At 44.9% G+C, this 22,666-nt stretch overlaps 1 protein-coding gene across 1 annotated transcript in view; it reads left to right on the top strand.

Moving 5' to 3' along the window:
• The window catches only part of LOC137413928 (striated muscle preferentially expressed protein kinase-like), a 165,838-nt gene that overhangs the window by 136,137 nt on the left and 7,035 nt on the right, over positions 1–22,666 (top strand). The window contains exon 27 of the mRNA XM_078780752.1: positions 20,770–20,902. Within this exon, the coding sequence (XP_078636878.1) occupies positions 20,770–20,902 (133 nt within the window). The remainder of the gene's footprint in view (positions 1–20,769; positions 20,903–22,666) is intronic.

The following is a 22,666-nucleotide window of genomic DNA, read 5'->3' as shown; positions in this document are numbered from 1 at the left end:
ATTACACTTTAGAATTACACTTTAGAATTACACTTTGGAATTACACTTTAGAATTACACTTTAGAATTACACTTTAGAATTACACTTTAGAAATCCACTTTAGAATTCCACTTTAGAATTCCACTTTAGAATTACACTTTAGAATTACACTTTAGAATTACACTTTAGAATTACACTTTAGAATTACACTTTAGAATTACACTTTCGAATTACACTTTGGAATTACACTTTAGAATTACACTTTGGAATTACACTTTAGAATTACACTTTAGAATTACACTTTGGAATTACACTTTAGAATTACACTTTAGAATTACACTTTCGAATTACACTTTGGAATTACACTTTAGAATTACACTTTGGAATTACACTTTAGAATTACACTTTAGAATTACACTTTGGAATTACACTTTAGAATTACACTTTAGAATTACACTTTGGAATTACACTTGAGAATTACACTTTAGAATTACACTTTAGAATTACACTTTAGAATTACACTTTAGAATTACACTTTGGAATTACACTTTAGAATTACACTTTAGAATTACACTTTGGAATTACACTTTAGAATTACACTTTAGAATTACACTTTGGAATTACACTTTAGAATTACACTTTAGAATTACACTTTAGAATTACACTTTAGAATTACACTTTAGAATTACACTTTGGAATTACACTTTAGAATTACACTTTGGAATTACACTTTAGAATTACACTTTGGAATTACACTTTGGAATTACACTTTAGAATTACACTTTAGAATTACACTTTGGAATTACACTTTAGAATTACACTTTGGAATTACACTTTGGAATTACACTTTAGAATTACACTTTAGAATTACACTTTGGAATTACACTTTAGAATTACACTTGAGAATTATCCTTTAGAATTACACTTTAGAATTACACTTTAGATTTACACTTTAAAATTACACTTTAAAATTACACTTTAGAATTACACTTTAGAATTACACTTTAGAATTACACTTTAGAATTACACTTTAGAATTACACTTTAGAATTACACTTTAGAATTACACTTTAGATTTACACTTTAGAATTACACTTTAGAATTACACTTTAGAATTACACTTTAGAATTACACTTTAGAATTACACTTTAAAATTACACTTTAGAATTACACTTTAGAATTACACTTTAGAATTACACTTTCGAATTACACTTTAGAATTACACTTTAGAATTACACTTTAGAATTACACTTTAGAATTACACTTTAGAATTACACTTTAGAATTACACTTTAGAATTACACTTTAGAATTACACTTTAGAATTACACTTTAGAATTACACTTTAGAATTACACTTTAGAATTACCCTTTAGAATTACACTTTAGAAATACCCTTTAGAATTACCCTTTAGAATTACCCTTTAGAATTACACTTTAGAATTACACTTTAGAATTACACTTTAGAATTACACTTTAGAATTACACTTTAGAATTACACTTTAGAATTACATTTTAGAATTACACTTTAGAATTACACTTTACAATCACACTTTAGAATTACACTTTACAATCACACTTTAGAATTACACTTTACAATCACACTTTAGAATTACACTTTACAATCACACTTTAGAATTACACTTTCGAATTACACTTTCGAATTACACTTTGGAATTACACTTTAGAATTACACTTTGGAATTACACTTTAGAATTACACTTTAGAATTACACTTTGGAATTACACTTTAGAATTACACTTTAGAATTACACTTTGGAATTACACTTTAGAATTACACTTGAGAATTATCCTTTAGAATTACACTTTAGAATTACACTTTGGAATTACACTTTAGAATTACACTTTAGAATTACACTTTGGAATTACACTTTAGAATTACACTTTAGAATTACCCTTTGGAATTACACTTTAGAATTACACTTGAGAATTATCCTTTAGGATTACACTTTAGAATTACACTTTAGAATTACACTTTAAAATTACACTTTAAAATTACACTTTAGAATTACACTTTAGAATTACACTTTAGAATTACACTTTAGAATTACACTTTAGAATTACACTTTAGAATTACACTTTAGAATTACACTTTAGAATTACACTTTAGAATTACACTTTAGAATTACACTTTAGAATTACACTTTAGAATTACACTTTAGAATTACACTTTAGAATTACACTTTAGAATTACACTTTAGAATTACACTTTAGAATTACACTTTAGAATTACCCTTTATAATTACCCTTTAGAATTACACTTTAGAATTACACTTTACAATTACACTTTATAATTACACTTTGGAATTGCACTTTGGAATCACACTTTAGAATTACACTTTAGAATTACCCTTTAGAATTACACTTTAGAATTACACTTTGGAATTACACTTTAGAATTACACTTTAGAATTACACTTTAGAATTACACTTTGGAATTACACTTTAGAATTACACTTTGGAATTACCCTTTAGAATTACACTTTAGAATTACACTTTAGAATTACACTTTAGAATTACATTTTATAATTACACTTTAGAATTACACATTATAATTACACTTTAGAATTACACTTTAGAATTACACTTTAGAATTACACTTTATAATTACCCTTTAGATTTACCCTTTCGAATTACACTTTAGAATTACACTTTAATATTACACTTTGGATTTACACTTTAGAATTACACTTTAGAATTACATTTTATAATTACACTTTAGAATTACACTTTATAATTACACTTTAGAATTACACTTTATAATTACCCTTTCGAATTACACTTTAGAATTACACTTTAATATTACACTTTGGATTTACACTTTAGAATTACACTTTAGAATTACATTTTATAATTACACTTTAGAATTACACTTTATAATTACACTTTATAATTACACTTTATAATTACACTTTAGAATTACACTTTAGAACTACACTTTAGAATTACACTTTAGAATTACACCTTAGAATTACACTTTCGAATTACACTTTCGAATTACACTTTAGAATTACCTTTTAGAGTTCAGAATGACCTTTTTGAACCCTTTAGAATAACTATTACTCAAGGTCAAACTTCCAAAATTATCAATGTTCAACTGAAACATCATCCATTTTCATCCGATTGACTTTAAAATTAAACAATTACATCGTGTATCATTGAATTGGGGAACTATAGAATATAAGAATGGAATATGAAATATAATAAAGCATGTGGTGAGGTGGAAAGAACTGGGAAGTGGCCATGTGCTGTGTGCAGAAAGGGTGTCGGAGTGAACTCCATTCAATGTACAATGTGCGCTGAGTGGGTTCATCAAAAATGTAGTGGTCTGAGAGGGCCATTAACCAGTGTGGCAGCTACATTCAAGTGTAAGGTGTGCACAGAGGGAGCGGCAGATGAAGGAAATGTTGAGTTGGATCTTGGAGACGGCGTGAAGCTGGAAGGTGTGAAAACATTTTGTTACCTCGGAGACGTGCTGAATGGAGAAGGTGGATCAGACTCGGCAACGATTGCTAGAGTGAGATGTGCATGGAAGAAGTTTCGGGAACTGAGTGGTGTGCTGATGAGGAGGAGAGTGTCTTTGAAGCTGAAGGGAAAGGTGTATGCCGCATGTGTGAGAAGTGTTATGATTTATGGGAGCGAGACATGGGTAATGAACGTAGAGCAGCAACGAAGGCTGGAAAGGGTGGAAATGCGAATGGTTCGGTGGATGTGCTGAGTATCGTTGAGAGAGAGGAAGACAAATGATAAATTGCAAAAGATTATGGGAATAGAGCCTGTGATTTTTTATTTTTTATTTTTTTTTGTATACTGAATCGAGGCTCGTGAAAGAGCTAACATTTATTTCACAAACAAATCAACCAGACAAACAAAATATACAAAAAGAGGGAGCGGAAGACAAGATGGGGAGAGAAGGGGAAGCACACAACCACAACATTTGAGAGCAGGGAGAAGTGTGGGAGGGAGAGGGCTTGGGGGCAGGAGGCGTGGGAAGGGGGGGGGGGGTGGGAGAAGTATAAAACACAAGGGGACCGAAATTAGCGGGGGTAGAAAAGATCAAGGTTTTGGATAGGGGAGGATAAGAGATGGTGGTGAACAGCTGTTTTAAAGACCTGGAGGGTGGAGTGGGATTGAAGAGAGTGAGGGAGTTTGTTCCAGAGGCGGGAGAAAAGAGGAATGAAGGAGTGAAGGTGAGCAGAAAGTCTTGATTTTGGCAGTTTAACCATAAGAGGGTTGCAGGCAGAGCTTGTGCGACCTGTAGGAATATTTGGGGGACAGAGCCCAGAGAGGGCTGGGGGGGCAAGGCCAGAGAGGAGTCGGTAGAAGACGGAAAGACCACCAACCTGCCTGCGGTGAGTGAGTGAAAGGCCCTTGGAGTTAGCTTCATCGCGGGAGATTCCAATGATTCTGAACGCTTTGGTTTCAACAGCGTGAAGACGGGCTAGGTGTGAGGCAGGAGCACCAGACCAGAGGGGAGAGCAGTATTCCATAGAGCTGTGGATGAAAGCCTTGTAAGTGGTGAGGAACTCAGGTGTGCCAAGGAAGGACTTCGCACGACGGAGGATGCCCAGTCGGCGACTGGCTTTGGAGGCCAGATTTGAAATGTGGTTTTCCCAGGAAAGATCATGGCAAATAGTGAGACCCAAAAGCTTGAGTGGCAGAACTTCTTGGAGAGGATTATTCAGAAAGTGGATGGGAGGGTTTTCCAGTCGGTCTTTTCGGAGAGACATCGTAAGAGTGTGAGATTTATCAGGATTGAAAGACATGTTCCATTTGTTTGCCCAGTCTGTGATTTTATCCAGGTCTGCAGAGAGTGAGGAGGCTGCAGACTGCCGATCTGAGGGATGAGGAATGGAGCAACAGAGAGTAGAGTCGTCAGCAAAGAGATAGAGAGGATTTTCAAGAGAGTCAGAGAGATCATTGATGAAGACCAGAAAAAGCACAGGGCCCAGAACACTACCTTGGGGAACTCCAGCCTGAACAGGAAGAGGAGATGAGAGAAACCCATTCAGGGCCACACGTTGACTATGACCAGAGAGGAAGTCCGCCAGCCATGCGTGGAGATTTCCATGGATACCAAAGGAGGAGAGTTTGGTGAGCAGAGCAGGGTGCCAGACCGTATCGAAGGCACGTGAAATGTCAAGGGAGACGGCTCTAATTTCCTGTTTGGCGTTGAGGACCTCCATCCATTGTTGAGAAAGCAGAAGCAGCATGTCCAGAGTAGAGTGACCAGGTCTGAAACCAAATTGATGATCAGAGATCAAGCCATTGGAGAAGAGGAAAGATTTCATATCTGAAGCAATGATGGATTCCATGACTTTGCTGATAATTGGGAGAAGGCTGATTGGTCTGTAGTTGCTGGGATCTGTTTTTGCACCTTTTTTGTGCAAAGCGGTGATGTTGGCTGCTTTCCAAGCAGATGGCAGATGACCTTGAGCAAAAGAGAGGGTGAAGAGGACAGAAAGAGGGAGTGAAAGAGCGGAAGCACATGATTTTAGGACCCGTGGGCTGATGCCGTCAGGACCAGTTGCAGAATCAGAGTCGAGGGTTGACAGAAACTTTTCCACTTGTCAGGAGGAAAGGACACAGAGTCCAGGAGCAGCTGGGTACGACTGGGTACGATGGGTACAGAGAGGGATGGGTTTGGGACACAAGATTTAGAGGCAAACACAGAGTTGAGGCATTCAGCTTTTTCATGTGCAGAGTCAGCCGTTAAGCCGTTTGAGGTGAGGGAGGGGATGGAGGGGGAACAAACACCAGAAACAGATTTGACCAGACGCCACCAGGATTTGGAAGAGGGAGACAGATAAGAGAGTTCGGTCTTGAGAACGGTGAGATATTGTTTCCTGGCTCTCCTGAGGGTGGACACACACTTGTTTCGGGCTTTGTGAAAGGAAATGAGATTTCCTTCCGTTGGATTTGCTTTCCAGGAGACGAAAGCAAGTTGTTTCAGGGCAACAGCCTCACCACAAAATTCCGTGTACCATGGACGGGAGGAAGGGTATGACAACTGAAGACGAGATGGGATAAATCTGTGCATGAGAGAGAGCAATTTACTTTGAAAGAATTCCCAGGATGAGTTGATGTCAGAGGCGGTAGAGATGGGAGACCAGTCCAGATGATTGATGGCTGCTTGAAGACCGTGCCAGTTGGCCTGAGTGAAATGCCAGACTCCAGTTGGCCTGAGTCACAGCAAATGCCAGATTGATGCTGTGAAGAGAAACAGGTTGAGATGGTTTGGTCATGTGTTGAGGAAGGATGAAAGTGACTGGTTGAGAAGAGTGATGGAAATGAATGTAGAAGGAAGTAGAGGACGGGGAAAACCGCGAAAGACTTGGCTCAAGGTAGTGGAAGAAGAAATGCGGGCAAGGGGGTTAACAAGAGGAGATGCAGAAAATAGGGCAAAATGGCGAAGATTGTCATGGGGACCGCAAGGCTAACCCGCGCTCTTGCAGGGAAAATGGCCTTAGAATGCCTGTTGTTGTGTTGTTGTTGTTGTATCACTGAATTGGGAAAGCAACTATTTTTTAGGTCAAAGTTCAACTCAAGGCCAAACGTAAACTGTTTATCCTGGCGGAGGTACGCTCTCTCCTGAGTGCCATTCTAGTTATATAATGTTTTCATTTTTACTCGCACCATGGGGGAAAAGTCAAGTACAAAAACCAAGGAAAGGTCTCTGGGTGGAAACCAAAGAAAAACTACGAGAGAATGTAATCAGGTGGATGGTGGTGCCACAGATGATTGGTAGAGAGTAAATTATAGAGTTGTGAGCGGCTTCAGAGAACTTTGCAGACAAACAAGGAGTGCTCTTGATGATTTCACCAAAAGTGTAGTCTCGTGGCCTCTGAAGGACCACCCGGATTCCCATGTTCGGCCAGGTTCCAGTCGCCCGACTGGCAGAGAAGGGGACCACAGCTTATGCGCTAAATGACGATGCAGCCTCCCATGAAGCTATACGCGGGTTCGGCCTCTAGTTTTCTAGTGGCATGCCTGTGGGAACACTTTTGTTTTTGTGTTTTTGTGTGGTGAGTTTATTGACTTTTGTGACCCACCTCTGGTATCCCGCTGAAATTTTGCATATATTTAGTTTAAAAAATACTTGTAAAGAATTCATAACTCGTCAATGCAAAAAGTTGCACATTAATTAGTTATGCTAATTAGCAAAAACTATAGCGCCATATTGTGTCCATTATTATCTGGCTGTGTACAACTGAATGGGATTTCTAAATATAAAGTAATTAGTCTATGTAGAGATGGGGAAACTGTCCAAGAGTGTGGGTGATCAAGGTCCAACACCCCCTCACACACACACACCACACACAAGAGACAGACAGAGACACACATATAGACATAGACACACTGAGAGACATACATCTATCTATAATTCCAGTAATCTCTGTCTGTCTGTACGTTTGTCTGTGACCGCTGTTTCTCGACAACCACGGGTCCGATATACTTTTAACTTGCCAGGTATATTGCTGGGGACCCGAGGATGTGCCTTTTCAAGGTTTCATATTAATCGGACAATTACTTACCGAGCTATGTCCAAAAAACGATTCAACCAATCAGAGAGCAGCGAACGATCGCGTGTGCCGAACGTGGCGGGCACACTCTGCCTCGGATGGCACATTTGAGAGCGTATTCATTTATTTCACGTTTGCAAACTATGTTGGCGTTAAACTATGTTTTACAACTAATAAAAACGAATTTGCGATTCATTCGCTTTCCTGCGCGTTTGTGCACGCGATGGCGATTTCTTTACCAAACTCCGGAAGCCGTTCGCTTTGGACCAAACCATTGCATGTAAATAGAGGGGAGGGATTGTCACCACTCGCAAGCCGTTCGCTTTGGACCAAACCATTTCATGTAAATAGAGGGGGGGGATATAATTTTAGATATAGATATAGTACGGGCATGCCCTAGTATACACAAAGAGACACACATCGACATGTATATATATATATATATATATATATATATATATATATATATATATATATATATATATATATATATATACATATATATATATATATATATATATATATATATATATATACTGAAACGCAAAAGAAACTTACCACCTTTGAAACCTTTAAATATCAACAATAACTGCGTGTAGTAAATGTGTGAACTTATTTGTGGACAATAGTGTCCTCACTGTCAAACAAAACGGTCACGGATGGTCACTTGAACCTTCAATGGTCACTTCATAGCACAGCTGTTGAACAGCCGTTTTGACTGTCAGTGATTAGCCAAGGGGTACGGGATGATTTTAATGAGCTGCACGTGATGTCTTGATATTGGCTTTAAAAAGGCCAGTGCAAAATGGGCATTTCAATCAACATGCCACGATTGTCAAGGGATCAAAGGCAGCGTGCCCTGGGCATGCTGCAAGGCGGACTGAGCTACCGTGAGGTGGCACGTCGCCTTGGCTGTTCACACCAGATGATATCGGCCCTGGTGGACAGAGACACCCTCCACAACTCTGCAGATGACAGACCTCGATCAGGGAGGCCAAGAGTCACCACTGCAAGGCAGGACAGGCAGATGGTCCGAAGCCACCTGCGGGATCGATTCCGTCCAGCATCCCGCACTGCGGCAGAAACTCCGGGGCATGCAAACCCACGGATCTCCAATGATACTGCACGAAGACGACTGCATGACTATGGTCTGACTGCCAGAAGACCATACAGAGGTCCCGTGATGACGCCACTTGGCCACTTGTTTGAAATGTAATAAAATTGTAACAGTTCAAAATAAAACAAACAAACAATTGCTAATTGAAACATTGGCATTTTATTGATGACATGTCAAGTTTTTGACCAAGATACACCATCTCATCAGTTTGTTCTACAGTACAGAACAGCACAGGGTGCCACTGTCAGTCCCCTTTCAATAGCGTGTGTGGCCACCATTGTTTTGGATACAGGCAGTGCATCGTCGGCGTATGCTGCCTACCAGTCTTTGGATGGATTGCTGCTGGATTCTGTCCCACTCAGTCCTCAATGTCTGAAGCAGCTCTGCCCGTGTCCTGGCCCTGCCAAATATGCGTCTCCCAAGCTCATCCCACAGGTGCTCTATGGGATTCAGGTCAGGGGAGAGCGCAGGCCACTGCATGGTGTTGATGTTCTCGCCTTGGAGAAATGCAGTGGTAAAGCGAGCAGCATGGGGACGAGCGTTGTCATGCTGAAAGGTTCTCAGTTCTGGGTGGTCTAGCAGGAATGGCAGCAGATGAGGTCGCAGGATGTTATCCACATACCGCTGGGCATTAAGATTCCCATCCACAACCACCAGTGGCGTCCTGTACCGGCCTGATATGGCGGCCCACACCATCACACTTGGGCCACCCCACCTGTTGGCTTGACACACGCAACAATCGGCATATCGCTCGCCAGTTTTTCTCCAGACACGCTCACGCCCATCAGGACTGTCCACACAGAACCTTGACTCATCGCTGAAAGCGACCTCGTTCCACTGCGCCAAGGTCCACCGCTGATGCTGCTGGCACCATCTCTGTTGGTTGCGGCGATGGGCAGCCGTCATCACGGGGCCTCTGTATGGTCTTCTGGCAGTCAGACCATAGTCATGCAGTCGTCTTCGTGCAGTATCATTGGAGATCCGTGGGTTTGCACGCCCCGGAGTTTCTGCCGCAGTGCGGGATGCTGGACGGAATCAATCCCGCAGGTGACTTCGGACCATCTGCCTGTCCTGCCTTGCAGTGGTGACTCTTGGCCTCCCTGATCGAGGTCTGTCATCTGCAGAGTTGTGGAGGGTGTCTCTGTCCACCAGGGCCGATATCGTCTGGTGTGAACAGCCAAGGCGACGTGCCACCTCACGGTAGCTCAGTCCGCCTTGCAGCATGCCCAGGGCACGCTGCCGTTGATCCCTTGACAATCGTGGCATGTTGATTGAAATGCCCATTTTGCACTGGCCTTTTTAAAGCCAATATCAAGACATCACGTGCAGCTCATTAAAATCATCCCGTACCCCTTGGCTAATCACTGACAGTCAAAACGGCTGTTCAACAGCTGTGCTATGAAGTGACCATTGAAGGTTCAAGTGACCATCCGTGACCGTTTTGTCTGACATTGAGGACACTATTGTCCACAAATAAGTTCACACATTTACTACACGCAGTGTTATTGTTGATATTTAAAGGTTTCAAAGGTGGAAAGTTTCTTTTGCGTTTCAGTATATATATATATATATATGTATATGTAAACATATATATATATATATATATATGTATATGTATATATATATATATATATATATATACTGTATGTATGAATATATATATATATATATTGTTACAGACACGACTTTGATGTTAAAGTGGGCCGAGCGGAATGGCCGTCGTGTCCGCACAAATTACCCGACTATACTCGACGTTGACGAAGCCGCGCCACGCTGGCTCAATAAGAAAAAGAAGACACCCGGCTGGATTACAATAACACAATACGACACCAATGTTTCGATTCTCAAGTATATTCGTACGGAAAAGGTTAGATTACAGGGGCTAGAGGTATATTACAGGAAGACAGGCACTTAGACACACTCTTATATTAACCCCGGACAGACGACAGACACACGGGACAAAATGCTGACTCACACGGGGGTTGATGAAAAGGACAGCGGGTATCGATGGCTCAAGGTGCACTCCTGGCTCAAGGCAGAATCGACTCGGTCCGGTCCAGAGATGCGGGGAGGTATCGTCGCGCTGGGGGTGGCGGTGGCTTCTCTCTCCAGTCTCCAAGCTGAGGCGCATCTGACGTCACATCCGGCGCGGGGCCGCGTATATCCGGCGGGGAGTGACACGCCCTCGGCTCGTTAGCTCCGCCTCGTGGAATCGGCACGTTGCTTCTCATTGGGTGCGTGCGGGGGGGGGTTACTGGCTCCGCCCCCGACGAGGAGCTGACAGCCAGCCCCTTCGGGGTAACCCCGTGGAGCGCATGGTCTGGAGCTAATCGAGCCGGTGTGAGGACGCATCCTCCCCCGCTCCGCCGCCATCCCCTCTGTTGTTGTTGTAATTGTTGTTGTAGTTGTTGTTATTGTTGTTGTTTGGGGAAGAAGATGGGAGGAGGTATGGGAAAGGTCCTAAACTCACTACTGGTGCCATATAATCACATTCTGGTGCAACGAAGAGTCATAATTAATGGAAACGAGGCCTTAACTGACATAGATTAAGAATAACTAGGAAGATGTCCGAAAGTTGTCTACGTGTGGTGCGGTGGACCTGGGCACGACATTTAATGGGGGAATAAGGGGAAGGTCGGCTCTACTGATTGTTATTTACATGCAATGGGACTAGGGAATGGGGGATTGGGGAAAGTTGGGGAGTATTGGAGAAAATAGGGGAATATTTACAAGCGGATATGGAGGCCAAATTCCATATTCGCAACATTGCACCCTTCTCTACCCTCGGGGCGTCCCGACCCGATAAATTTTTACCTACTTTAGTGTGGCACGCAATGTAGTTCCCTCTACTATTAACTCTACCCTGAGTGCGACAGTTTTACAGATATTCACAAATGAGTAAATATGTCCCCCTGCGACGTTGCACCCTTCTCCTCACAGAAACACACCCACAGGATAACCGAATCCGGAAAGAATTCGCAAACTAAACATACAGCCGGTAGGGAGCATTATTTACAAGACTACGCTGCTATTTACACTACGATCCAGGACCTGTTTTTGGAGGGACACATGCAGATGTTATGCATAGAGAGAGAGCGCGCTTGCCAACATCGATACACCAACCCACGAGTGCTCTGTGGCCGACGGCCTTTAATAACGTGCAGAGCACCCTTCCCGAGCATCAACAGCACCACCCCACCACCAATCGGTGCAGTCACCATTGTTCATTGGAATAAAAATAAATTCGACAACCCCTAACCCTGCAGGTGTCTCTTGCTCTTCTTGTGGTGCACTTGGTGTTAGTTAACAGTGGTTCACCTTTATGGCATAGGTGCCACGTTGACCCATAGGTCCATCCCCGGGTGGTGCTTGGCCGCAAACGAACTGCGGTCCATTGTGGGTGGCCACAAACATTGCGGTCCATATGGTGTATCGATCCCGGCAGCAAACAGCGAAAGTGCAGGCCCACAACTGCGCAGCCAGCACCTCTCTCTCCTCTCTCTCTACCCCAAAGCCAGATCCTCGGAGGTGGGAGACAAAAGAAGAAACAAGTGAGTAAGGTGGTAAGGGCGCAAAAGTGCACGCAATATAAGGTAATGCACACTGGGGGCACATGGGAACCAGGTGAGACAGGTACGTTCCTATCGTACGCCCCCCCCCCCCCCCCCCCACCAGGTAACCTACATGGCCCCTCCCTTACCCCTTACTGTATCCACACAACACAACACTACCCATAAACATCTACTTTACAAATCAACAAACATCCCTACTGTCTTCCCCGTTCCTCCCATATACCAAATTCGTCTTCTCTCCCTCCTAACCAATCAAATTTGCCATTTTCAACTCTCATCAAAATTTGCCATCTCCAACTCAACATCATAATTTGCCATTACCAATTCATCATCAGTCCCTCCTAGGGAGGGAGAGATGGAATCACCCCAATGTCTCATCCACGTCGTGATGCGTCTCACAAACCCACACAGCAATTCTCATTTCTGCAACACAAACAAAGAAAACACAGGTGTGGAGTCATCATCATCACCACAGGTAAGTGGCTGCGTATGGTGCGACAGGTTAATCAATCCTAACTATTTCCTAAGTGACTTTAACAACTTTACACTACCCGGGGTCTTTCTCCGGCCAAACCATTGGCCCTCTTACACTATGGGTTCTAAAAACCAATTCCCATTGGCCAAACTGTGGTGCTCTTCAATTTGGGGTCTCACTCCCCCGATTCATCTCCCGGTGCCCTCGTACAATTTCTGGGCTGCGACGTGTACCTCTCCCAGTGGGTCTACCCACCTGCACACCTCCACCACTGCAGTTGCCTCCGAGCTTACCTGCTCCTCACCCTAACCTAACTACCAGGGGAAGGCCCTCTGGCACTCTCCCCACTCGGTGCCCTCTCTGGCACTGGGCTACCCGGGTCCATCCTCCGGATCCTCAGGCACCCACTCACAACTACCGGCTCCCAGAGCCCACCTGCGGCCTCACCTGGCCGACATCCTCACAGTGGTGGAGTGCCCAACCAACTACACACACTAACAGGCTACACGCCCAGCCATTTCCACAACACTAATGCACCCATCCACAACACCATTCTGCCACCGCACCACAAATGCCAATATCCGACCACAATTTACCTGTACCCTCTACCTAACACTTACACTACCCGCCCCGGGTACTCGTGAAAGGGGTCCACTCTTCCCCCATCCACACCTTCGCACCATGCACACCACTCCGTACCACTCACTCCAACTCTCTCCACACACCTGTACTTGCACACCTGTGCTCTCACACCTGGTGCCACCGGCACCCTTCTCTCCCCAAGCGCATTCGCGCTGATCCACAACACTCACTACTCATACACTGCTCCACACACCTGTCCAGTTGCACACCTGTGCAATCACACCTGTTCAATCCTCACACACACAGCATCATCTCAGCTAACTACTCCCTTCTGAAACTTGCGCTTCCCAGTCGTCCCTTTAACTATTGCGCTCCCTCGTCATTATCAACCACACTAAACTACCTGCGTCCCCACTACAGGTATCAGTCACTAACTAACCTTAACGTTACCTACTGTCATCTTCTAGGGCCCTATCAATATAACCTAACCCACCCGGGCTAGTTTTCACTGCCATACACCCCATAATCTAGTGCTCCTTTGCCCCCACCTGTGAGGGATGGTGGATTTGCCATCCCACCACATCGGGGGTCTCTCACTACCAATTTTGCACATCAAATTTCAACAAATCAAAAATTTGGCCAATCACTGCCCATCATCTGCCAATCACTACTGCCAATCCCTTGCCAATCATCAAATTTTGTTTTTCTCTAATTTTGGGTCCAATACACTAACCTCATCACCCAGTCGACTCACTAATACCTCTCGGTGCGCCAATCCTTGTCCAAAGCCCGGCTTCGTAAAGCCAAGCAATGGATGCTGGTTGTTTTGTGCCAGCGGCTGGATGCGTCCGGCACTCGGTGCAGGGACGGGGGCTTACCCGGGCCGAGATCCCACGCATCACCTCGGCGTGGAGCCATCCAATGTCCCGATCTCGACCTGCCGGCACGTCTCAACAAAACGTGGTCGCCATGACGACCCTTCCTATCCAGCCGCCCGCTCCGCCTAGTGGAGCACGGACGCGGCCGTTCAAAGCGAGGCCCGGCACGCACCGAGGGCCCGATTCGGCTAAAAGTCGACCTAACCTCTAACCCGTGTAACGTCGATGCTTCACCTGCATGCTTACACCCCGCAGCCCGTTCCTTGCTCACACATCCAGCCGTCCCCATGCTCCTCGTACCTTTCCTTACACATCCAGGTACCCTCATTCCACTCACAGCCTTGGTCACACACCTGACCACCGAACACTTTGGCACACATTCGTTGGTCGCACACCTCACCAAAACACCTCTTCGCGCCCCCTCCTCTGTGACAATCACAGGTGTGCCCTCATTCGCACACCCAACCACGTGCCTCACCACCAACTCCAGCGTGCATTCCCACTCACGCTCTACCATTCCAGGTGTGCATCCTTCCATCCCAGGTGTACATCCTCGCTCACCTGTCACAACTAACTCACGCTCCATGTCACTCTCACTACTTTCACCTCCACTCGTGACAACGCACTCACCCTTACTCTTGACAGCACACTCTTTCCTCATGCACCTGTCCGTCACACACCTTTCTCGCGCACACTCTCCCGTTACACCCTCTGTAACACTCACCACAGGTGGACACTCTTCCTTACTTCTGACAGCGCACTCTTTCCTCATGCACCTGTCCGTCACACACCTTTCTCGCGCACACTCTCCCGTTACACCCTCTGTAACACTCACCACAGGTGGACACTCTTCCTTACTTCTGACAGCGCACTCTTTCCTCATGCACCTGGCCGTCACACACCTTTCTCGCGCACACTCTTGCGCACACTCTCCGGTCACACCCTCTGTAACACTCACCACACCACGCTTCCATGTGCTCCCTCGCACACGCGCTACGACCGACTCACTCCCGCCAGCACACTCACTCCTTGGCACGCACTTTTTCCTCACACACCCCAGAGTCGGACTTTCTTGCACACCTCCATTTTCGCACACCAGACCTGTCGCACACTTCACCAACGGCCTCTCACGAACACCCGGGTCTATCTCGACCCCCAAGCCTCTTAAATCACCTGGCGCATCATACGCACGACCATATTGGTCACCACTTACACCGGGTCCTCTTCCTCTTCGCTTCTCCTCCATCACCTGCGAATCCCTCATCCGGTTAATGAGCACATCATCACGATCCAAACACAGACTTTGGACCAATTCTTTTATCTCCTCTTTTATCTCTTTGTTATCCCCTCTCCGTCGCTTCTTAATTTCGCTCACCCCTTCTTCCACTTCTTCTAATTTGTGCCTCACCTCTTTTATTCCCCGGTACGTCTCCTCAAGCTCGTCCTCCAAGGCTACCTTGACCGTTTCCAGGTGCGTCCTCACCTGCCGGTCCTTCGTCTCCATTACCTCTACCACCTCGTCCAACCTCGCCGTCAGTCCCTCACGTACCATCTGACATTCCCTCTTCGTCGCTACCAAGTCATCCTTTAGTTCCTTCTGTGTCGCTTTCAACCCTCCTAATACCGCAGTGTTCCTTTGAACCTGCTCCACTAACTCCGTCTGTCCCACCGTCAGCTGCTCCACCTCCTGCGTCAGGTCCTCTATGCCCCCTTGTAACTTTACAGTCCCCTTTCTCACCTCCTTTTCCATGTGCTCCTTACAGTGCCTCACCTCCTCGCGCACTCCTCCGACCTCCTCACTCACTCCTCTTCTGATCTCCTCTCCCATCACTTGCATCTCCTGCCCAGATGCCACCCTCATCTGCTCCATTTCCTCCCTGTGAGCATCCAGTTTGGTTTCTACCCCCATTCTGACCCCCTCTATCTGCTGCTCCATTTGTTTAACTTCCCTTTCCGCTTGGTCCCTCATGTCCCTCAATTTGCCTTCCATACTGTTTTCTAACCCCTCTAACCCATTTTTCACTCCCTCTATCTGATTCTCCTGGGCAGCCATTCTATTTTCTACCCCCATTAACCCATTTTTCACTTCTTTTATCCCGTTGTCTAACCCCTCAAAATTATTGTCTAACTTCCCAATTTTCTTGTCTAACTCCTCAAAATTATTGTCTAACTTCTCAATTTTCTTGTCTAACTCCTCAAAATTATTGTCTAACTTCTCACCGGTACCCCTCGCTTCGTCCCTCATTACCCCCATTTGGTTTCCCATTACCCCCATTTGGCCCTCTAATCGCCCACTATCAACCCTCATTTGGCCCTCCATCCTATCCATTTTTGCATTCAGTTGGGTCAAGAATAATCTGAGGTCAAACCCGGTTTGCCCAGCGTCCCCAGCCGCCACCGCAGGCTCGCCCTCCGCGGCGCCGCTATTTTGGGACCCTTCAACCACGTGAGCGAGCGCGCCATTTTGCGCGCCCGCTACTTCGTGCGTGACGGCGCTATTTTGCGAACCTGCCGCCCTCACTGCTTCGCTCTCCTCATGTCCCTCAATTTGGTCCTGGACCGACCCTGCTTCACTCTCCCCTACCGGACCCCAGCCGTCTTGATCCGCCATAGCGCGACTTGCAAAATTCGAGTTTCGTAAAACAAAACAAATTTCGGCCGCTCCAAATTTTGACCAAATTTTTTTTTTCCTCTATTCGTTTTTTTTTTCTTCAAAATTTGGTCGGGCCTCGAATCTCACTCCCGACACCAATTGTTACAGACACGACTTTGATGTTAAAGTGGGCCGAGCGGAATGGCCGTCGTGTCCGCACAAATTACCCGACTATACTCGACGTTGACGAAGCCGCGCCACGCTGGCTCAATAAGAAAAAGAAGACACCCGGCTGGATTACAATAACACAATACGACACCAATGTTTCGATTCTCAAGTATATTCGTACGGAAAAGGTTAGATTACAGGGGCTAGAGGTATATTACAGGAAGACAGGCACTTAGACACACTCTTATATTAACCCCGGACAGACGACAGACACACGGGACAAAATGCTGACTCACACGGGGGTTGATGAAAAGGACAGCGGGTATCGATGGCTCAAGGTGCACTCCTGGCTCAAGGCAGAATCGACTCGGTCCGGTCCAGAGATGCGGGGAGGTATCGTCGCGCTGGGGGTGGCGGTGGCTTCTCTCTCCAGTCTCCAAGCTGAGGCGCATCTGACGTCACATCCGGCGCGGGGCCGCGTATATCCGGCGGGGAGTGACACGCCCTCGGCTCGTTAGCTCCGCCTCGTGGAATCGGCACGTTGCTTCTCATTGGGTGCGTGCGGGGGGGGGTTACTGGCTCCGCCCCCGACGAGGAGCTGACAGCCAGCCCCTTCGGGGTAACCCCGTGGAGCGCATGGTCTGGAGCTAATCGAGCCGGTGTGAGGACGCATCCTCCCCCGCTCCGCCGCCATCCCCTCTGTTGTTGTTGTAATTGTTGTTGTAGTTGTTGTTATTGTTGTTGTTTGGGGAAGAAGATGGGAGGAGGTATGGGAAAGGTCCTAAACTCACTACTGGTGCCATATAATCACATTCTGGTGCAACGAAGAGTCATAATTAATGGAAACGAGGCCTTAACTGACATAGATTAAGAATAACTAGGAAGATGTCCGAAAGTTGTCTACGTGTGGTGCGGTGGACCTGGGCACGACATTTAATGGGGGAATAAGGGGAAGGTCGGCTCTACTGATTGTTATTTACATGCAATGGGACTAGGGAATGGGGGATTGGGGAAAGTTGGGGAGTATTGGAGAAAATAGGGGAATATTTACAAGCGGATATGGAGGCCAAATTCCATATTCGCAACAATATATATATATATATATATATATATATATATATACATATATATATATATATATATATATATATATATATATATATATATATACATACATACACACATATACACATACACACATATACACATACACACATATACACATACATGCATACATACATACAGTATCAGGAGTGATTATCACCAATGGCTGAAGGGGGCGCCACCGTGCTGCTGAAGCAGTTCTCCCTGTAGGTTAAGGCAGGAATTTTAAATTTGTTCAGGTTGCTCGCAATAACTTGCCAACTCTTACTCTTAGCAAAGGGCACCGTGAGATTTTTACCATCCACCATCTAATCCTGGCAGATGGGATGCCCAATATAACGTCCATCCGAGGCACAACACATTGATGAATCACCTGCAGCAAGACACCAGAATGACAGGTTTTAGCTGGGTCAGGATTCAAACCCAGGTTCGACTGCTCAGAGGCGAGTGTGCGTTCCTTTAGAGCCTAAACCATTCTGTGTCAGCAGGTGCAAGAGCGTAAGGGGAGGAGGAGAGTGGTTCGGGGTAGGGGAAGAGAGGAGGGGGAGAAGGAAAGTGAGGAGAGGGGGGAGAGGAGGTGTATAGGATAGACGAGGGAGGATAGAGGAGAGAGAAGGGGGAACGAGAGAGAGGAGGGAGAGGACAGGGGTGAGAATGAGGAGGGTGAGGGGGAGAAAGAGGAGGGAGTGAGGATGATGGGGAGGTGAGGAGGAGTGAGGAAGGGTAGAAGCTAGGGAGAGGAGAAGAGTGAGAGAGATGAGGAAGGCAGGGAGAGTGAGCAAGAGGGAGAATAGCAAAAGCGAAGGTACCTGGCGTAGCCTTTGTCCCTCCCTCGTCTTCCCACCCTTCTCTCCGGACTCTCATCCCACTCCTTCCTCCTCCCATCCCACATCCACACTTCCACACCACTTCTTCCCCTCCCTCCTCCCATCCACCCTTTTCCATCCAGACTTCCACCCCACCTTTTCCCCTCCCTCCTTCCACCACTTCCCAACCCCTCCCTCTGGAGTCCAACCCCATCCTTTCCCCTCCCTCCAGACTTCCATCCACCCTTCCATTCCCTCTGGAATGTCACCCCTGCCCCTGTCTCCTCCCACCCACCTCCTAACTCCCACTCCAGGGGCATGTACAATTATTATTTTGTGAATAATACTGTCAGTACAATACAGGATTGAGGTTTTATAAGCACCCGGCCCCCCCTTTTTGTAATTCTACAATCCACACTTTGAACTGGGAAACGGGTAAAGTGAAACGCGCCCTAACTTCACAGACGTAAGAATAGCACTCAAAGATGAGCATCAGTCATGTTGTTATTCTCCTCCTCTTTCATTCATAAGCGGTGAGATCCAATCGCAACAAGCTCCTGCCCTGCTTTGACCATGAAACTTCTCCACTTGCCTCTGTTCTCATCCAACTTAAATCCCTCTTCACACAATCCTCCCATTTTAACCAGTCTCCTACATTGTTCCATCAACAAATCCGCTGTCTTTGCCATTCTCTCTGCTGCTAAGGTCAATTCCGCAATTAAAATTTTGAAATTCAGTTCAGCTGAAAAGATTCTCGAGCTTATCGCATCTTAGATGTAAAGAGTTTGTGTAAATTAAATAAAAGCATTAACACTGGCATTTGTTTATAAGCATTGCGATGTATACAGGAATACAGTGATTCGTAGCTATGAAAATCAGTGATATTACGATTCATACGTAGATATGAAGCTTTGTTGTACAGAAACCGATCTGTTCCGAGGCAAGGCATTTTTGAGCTGAGCAGACAAAATGGTGGAATTAAGACCCCAAACTGTGCGATCTTAACACAGGCTGACGAAAGGTAAGCCTGTTTCTCGTTTTAGTGTAAATTTTAGTGTCGATTATCTTCAAAAGAGGTGTTTTAACACACACAAACACCCAGTTTTCATGAATGCACTCCAGTGGTGGTTGCTAAGTCGGCATGCAAAGTTTGGGGCTGCTTGTTTTCATGGTTTTGGAGTAATGGAGGAGACACACACACACTGACTGACTGACAGATTGATGGATACGCACTCTCTTTTATTATTATATATTATGAAAGTTTCCATTACCTTCTCTTGTGGGGAGACAATGATGCATATTTATTCATTCATTACCTTGTGTTGAAACTTCTTGCATCACTGTGATTGAAGTAATCTGGTAACTATTTGAATATTCCGCTACATGTTATTCACAATCTCTTCCGATGTTAAAACTCTCTCTGACTCTTCATTAGAACTATTGAGTTATCTTGTTAGCCTTATAAAATAAATAATTTTCGGTGTGATTGTGAAATTATTTATAGCCATAGAGGTTTCTTCTTCTTCTATAGAACGTGTATATAATCACGTAAATGTACACATTAGTGTAAACCTTGTCTGACACATGTTGGACAGATTTCAAAGCAATTTGTACAAACTTGTACTTGTTGTGTTGTTGCAACAAGTTCTTGTACTTGGGCAGATTTGTACAAACTATGAGCTTTTAACTACCAGGATATTTAAATGTGATTATTCGAAATCTCATGCTTATTTGATCAATCAACGACGTACTTGGTTTCGGATTGACCAGATCAGCGGTTCTGAAGATCTTTGAATTTTTCGAGAATCTTTTCTTCAAATTGATTTTGAGACAGGTTTTCAGATATCTTGTTACATTACACAAGTGCCTCTATGGTTATTAAATAATTAAAAGACAGGCATCTTCATGACTTTTTATCAAACCTGCTCCAAGGGTGGTGTTTTTTATTATTATTCAGGGACATCTCTGAGTGCCCAGAATGCAGGGGAGAAGGAAGTGGACGGAAAGAACCAAAACCAAATTGCACCCTCTTCGGCCATTGTTTCCTCCAAACTGCAGAAACCATACACATTCCTGGAGGAAAGGGCACGGTAATACTGTACACCTATACTGATATACTTGTTATAGGTTATTTCAAAAAGATATGGACGTATTTGGACGAAACTTGGTGGACAGGTTGGGTATGTGGCAAGGAAGAATTGATTCAATTTTGGTGAGAGATTCGGATCCAGATCCTGACCAGAGAATTTTCTGAGTGATTCTTAACCTTTGATTGATGGGGCTAAAACCCATATCTATATGTATATACAGTCGCGGCCAAAAATATTGGCACCCTTGCACTTATTTCAAATAATGCACCATTTCTTCCAGAAAATTGTTGAAATTAAAAAACCTTTTGATAACCACAAATGTATTTCTTTGGTTTGCAGTGAAACAAAACAAAAAAGCTGAAAAAATTACTACATCTTGGATTATTCCACACAGAAATCCTAAAATGGCCCAGACAATATTTTTGGCACCTTTTATAAGTTGTTAGAAATAATTAGATTTCAAGCAGGTGATTCTCCTTTACTTTGGAATTGAACTCACCTATGGTGAGTTGCAGGTGTCTACAATATAAAAATCACTCATTCAACCAGTTTGAATAGAGAAAAGGAGTCATTCTGCTGTTTTGTGTCACCGTGTGTACCGCAATGGAGAAAGGAAAGAAAACCAGAGAATTGTCTGAGGAGGTCAGACACAAGATTGTAGCCAAGCATGGACAATCTCAAGGCTACAAGTCCATCTCCAGAGACCTTGATGTTCTTGTGTCCATCGTACGTAATGTTATCAGGAAGTTTAAGGCCCATGGCACTGTAGCCAACCTCCCTGGACATGGCCGCAAGAGAAAACCTGATCGAAGATTGCAGTGAAGGATTGTTCGGATGGTGGAGAAAGCACCTCGATCAACTGCCAAACAGATTCAAGCTGACCGTCAAACACAAGGTACGACAGTTTCAACCTGCACCATCCGTCGCCAACTCAATGAAAGGGGGTTCTATGGTAGGAAACCCAGGAGGACCCCTCTGCTGAGAGAGAGAGAGAGAGAGAGAGAGAGAGAGAGAGAGAGAGGAAGAGAGAGAGAGAGAGCGAGAGAGAGAGAGAGAGAGAGAGAGAGAGACAGAGACAGAGACACAGAGACAGAGACAGAGACACAGACAGACAGACACAAGAAAGCCTGACTGGAATTTGCCAAAACGCACCTGAACAATCCAAAATCCTTCTGGGAGAATGTCCTGTGAACAGATGAGACCAAATTAGAGCTTTTATATAAGCACATCATCTCTATGTTTACATAAAACAACATGAAGCCTTTAAAGAAAAGAACACTTTCCATACAGCGAACGATGGAGGAGGTTCAGTGATGTTTTGGGGTTGCTATGCTGCCTCTCGCACTGGGTGCGTTGAATGTGTGCATGGCATCACAAAATCAGGAGATTACCAAGGTGTTTTGGAGCACAACGTTGAACCCAGTGTCAGAAAGCTGGGTCTCCGTCGAAGGTCATGGGTCTTGCAGCAGGACAATGACCCCAAACACACATCAAAAAACACCCAGGAATGGTTCGAGACAAAACGCTGGACTGTTCTGAAGTGGCCAGCAATGATTCCAGATCTAAATCCCATTGAACACCTGTGGGGAGATCTGAAAACAGCAGGTGGGAGAAGGCCCCCTTCAAATCTGGGAGAACTGGAGCAGTTTGCACAAGAAGAGTGGGCCAAACTGCCAGTAGAGAGGTGGAGGAAGCTCATTCATGGCTATAGAAAACGCTTGACTGCAGTTATTTTGTCCAAAGTCTGTGCTACCAAATATTAAG

The sequence above is a fragment of the Myxine glutinosa genome, chromosome 6, assembly GCF_964187855.1.
Source record: "Myxine glutinosa chromosome 6, kmMyxGlut1.1, whole genome shotgun sequence".
In the NCBI taxonomy this organism is placed as follows: domain Eukaryota; kingdom Metazoa; phylum Chordata; class Myxini; order Myxiniformes; family Myxinidae; genus Myxine; species Myxine glutinosa.
Note: the sequence above shows the minus strand (reverse complement) of the source record. Positions and strands in the feature narration are given on the sequence as shown.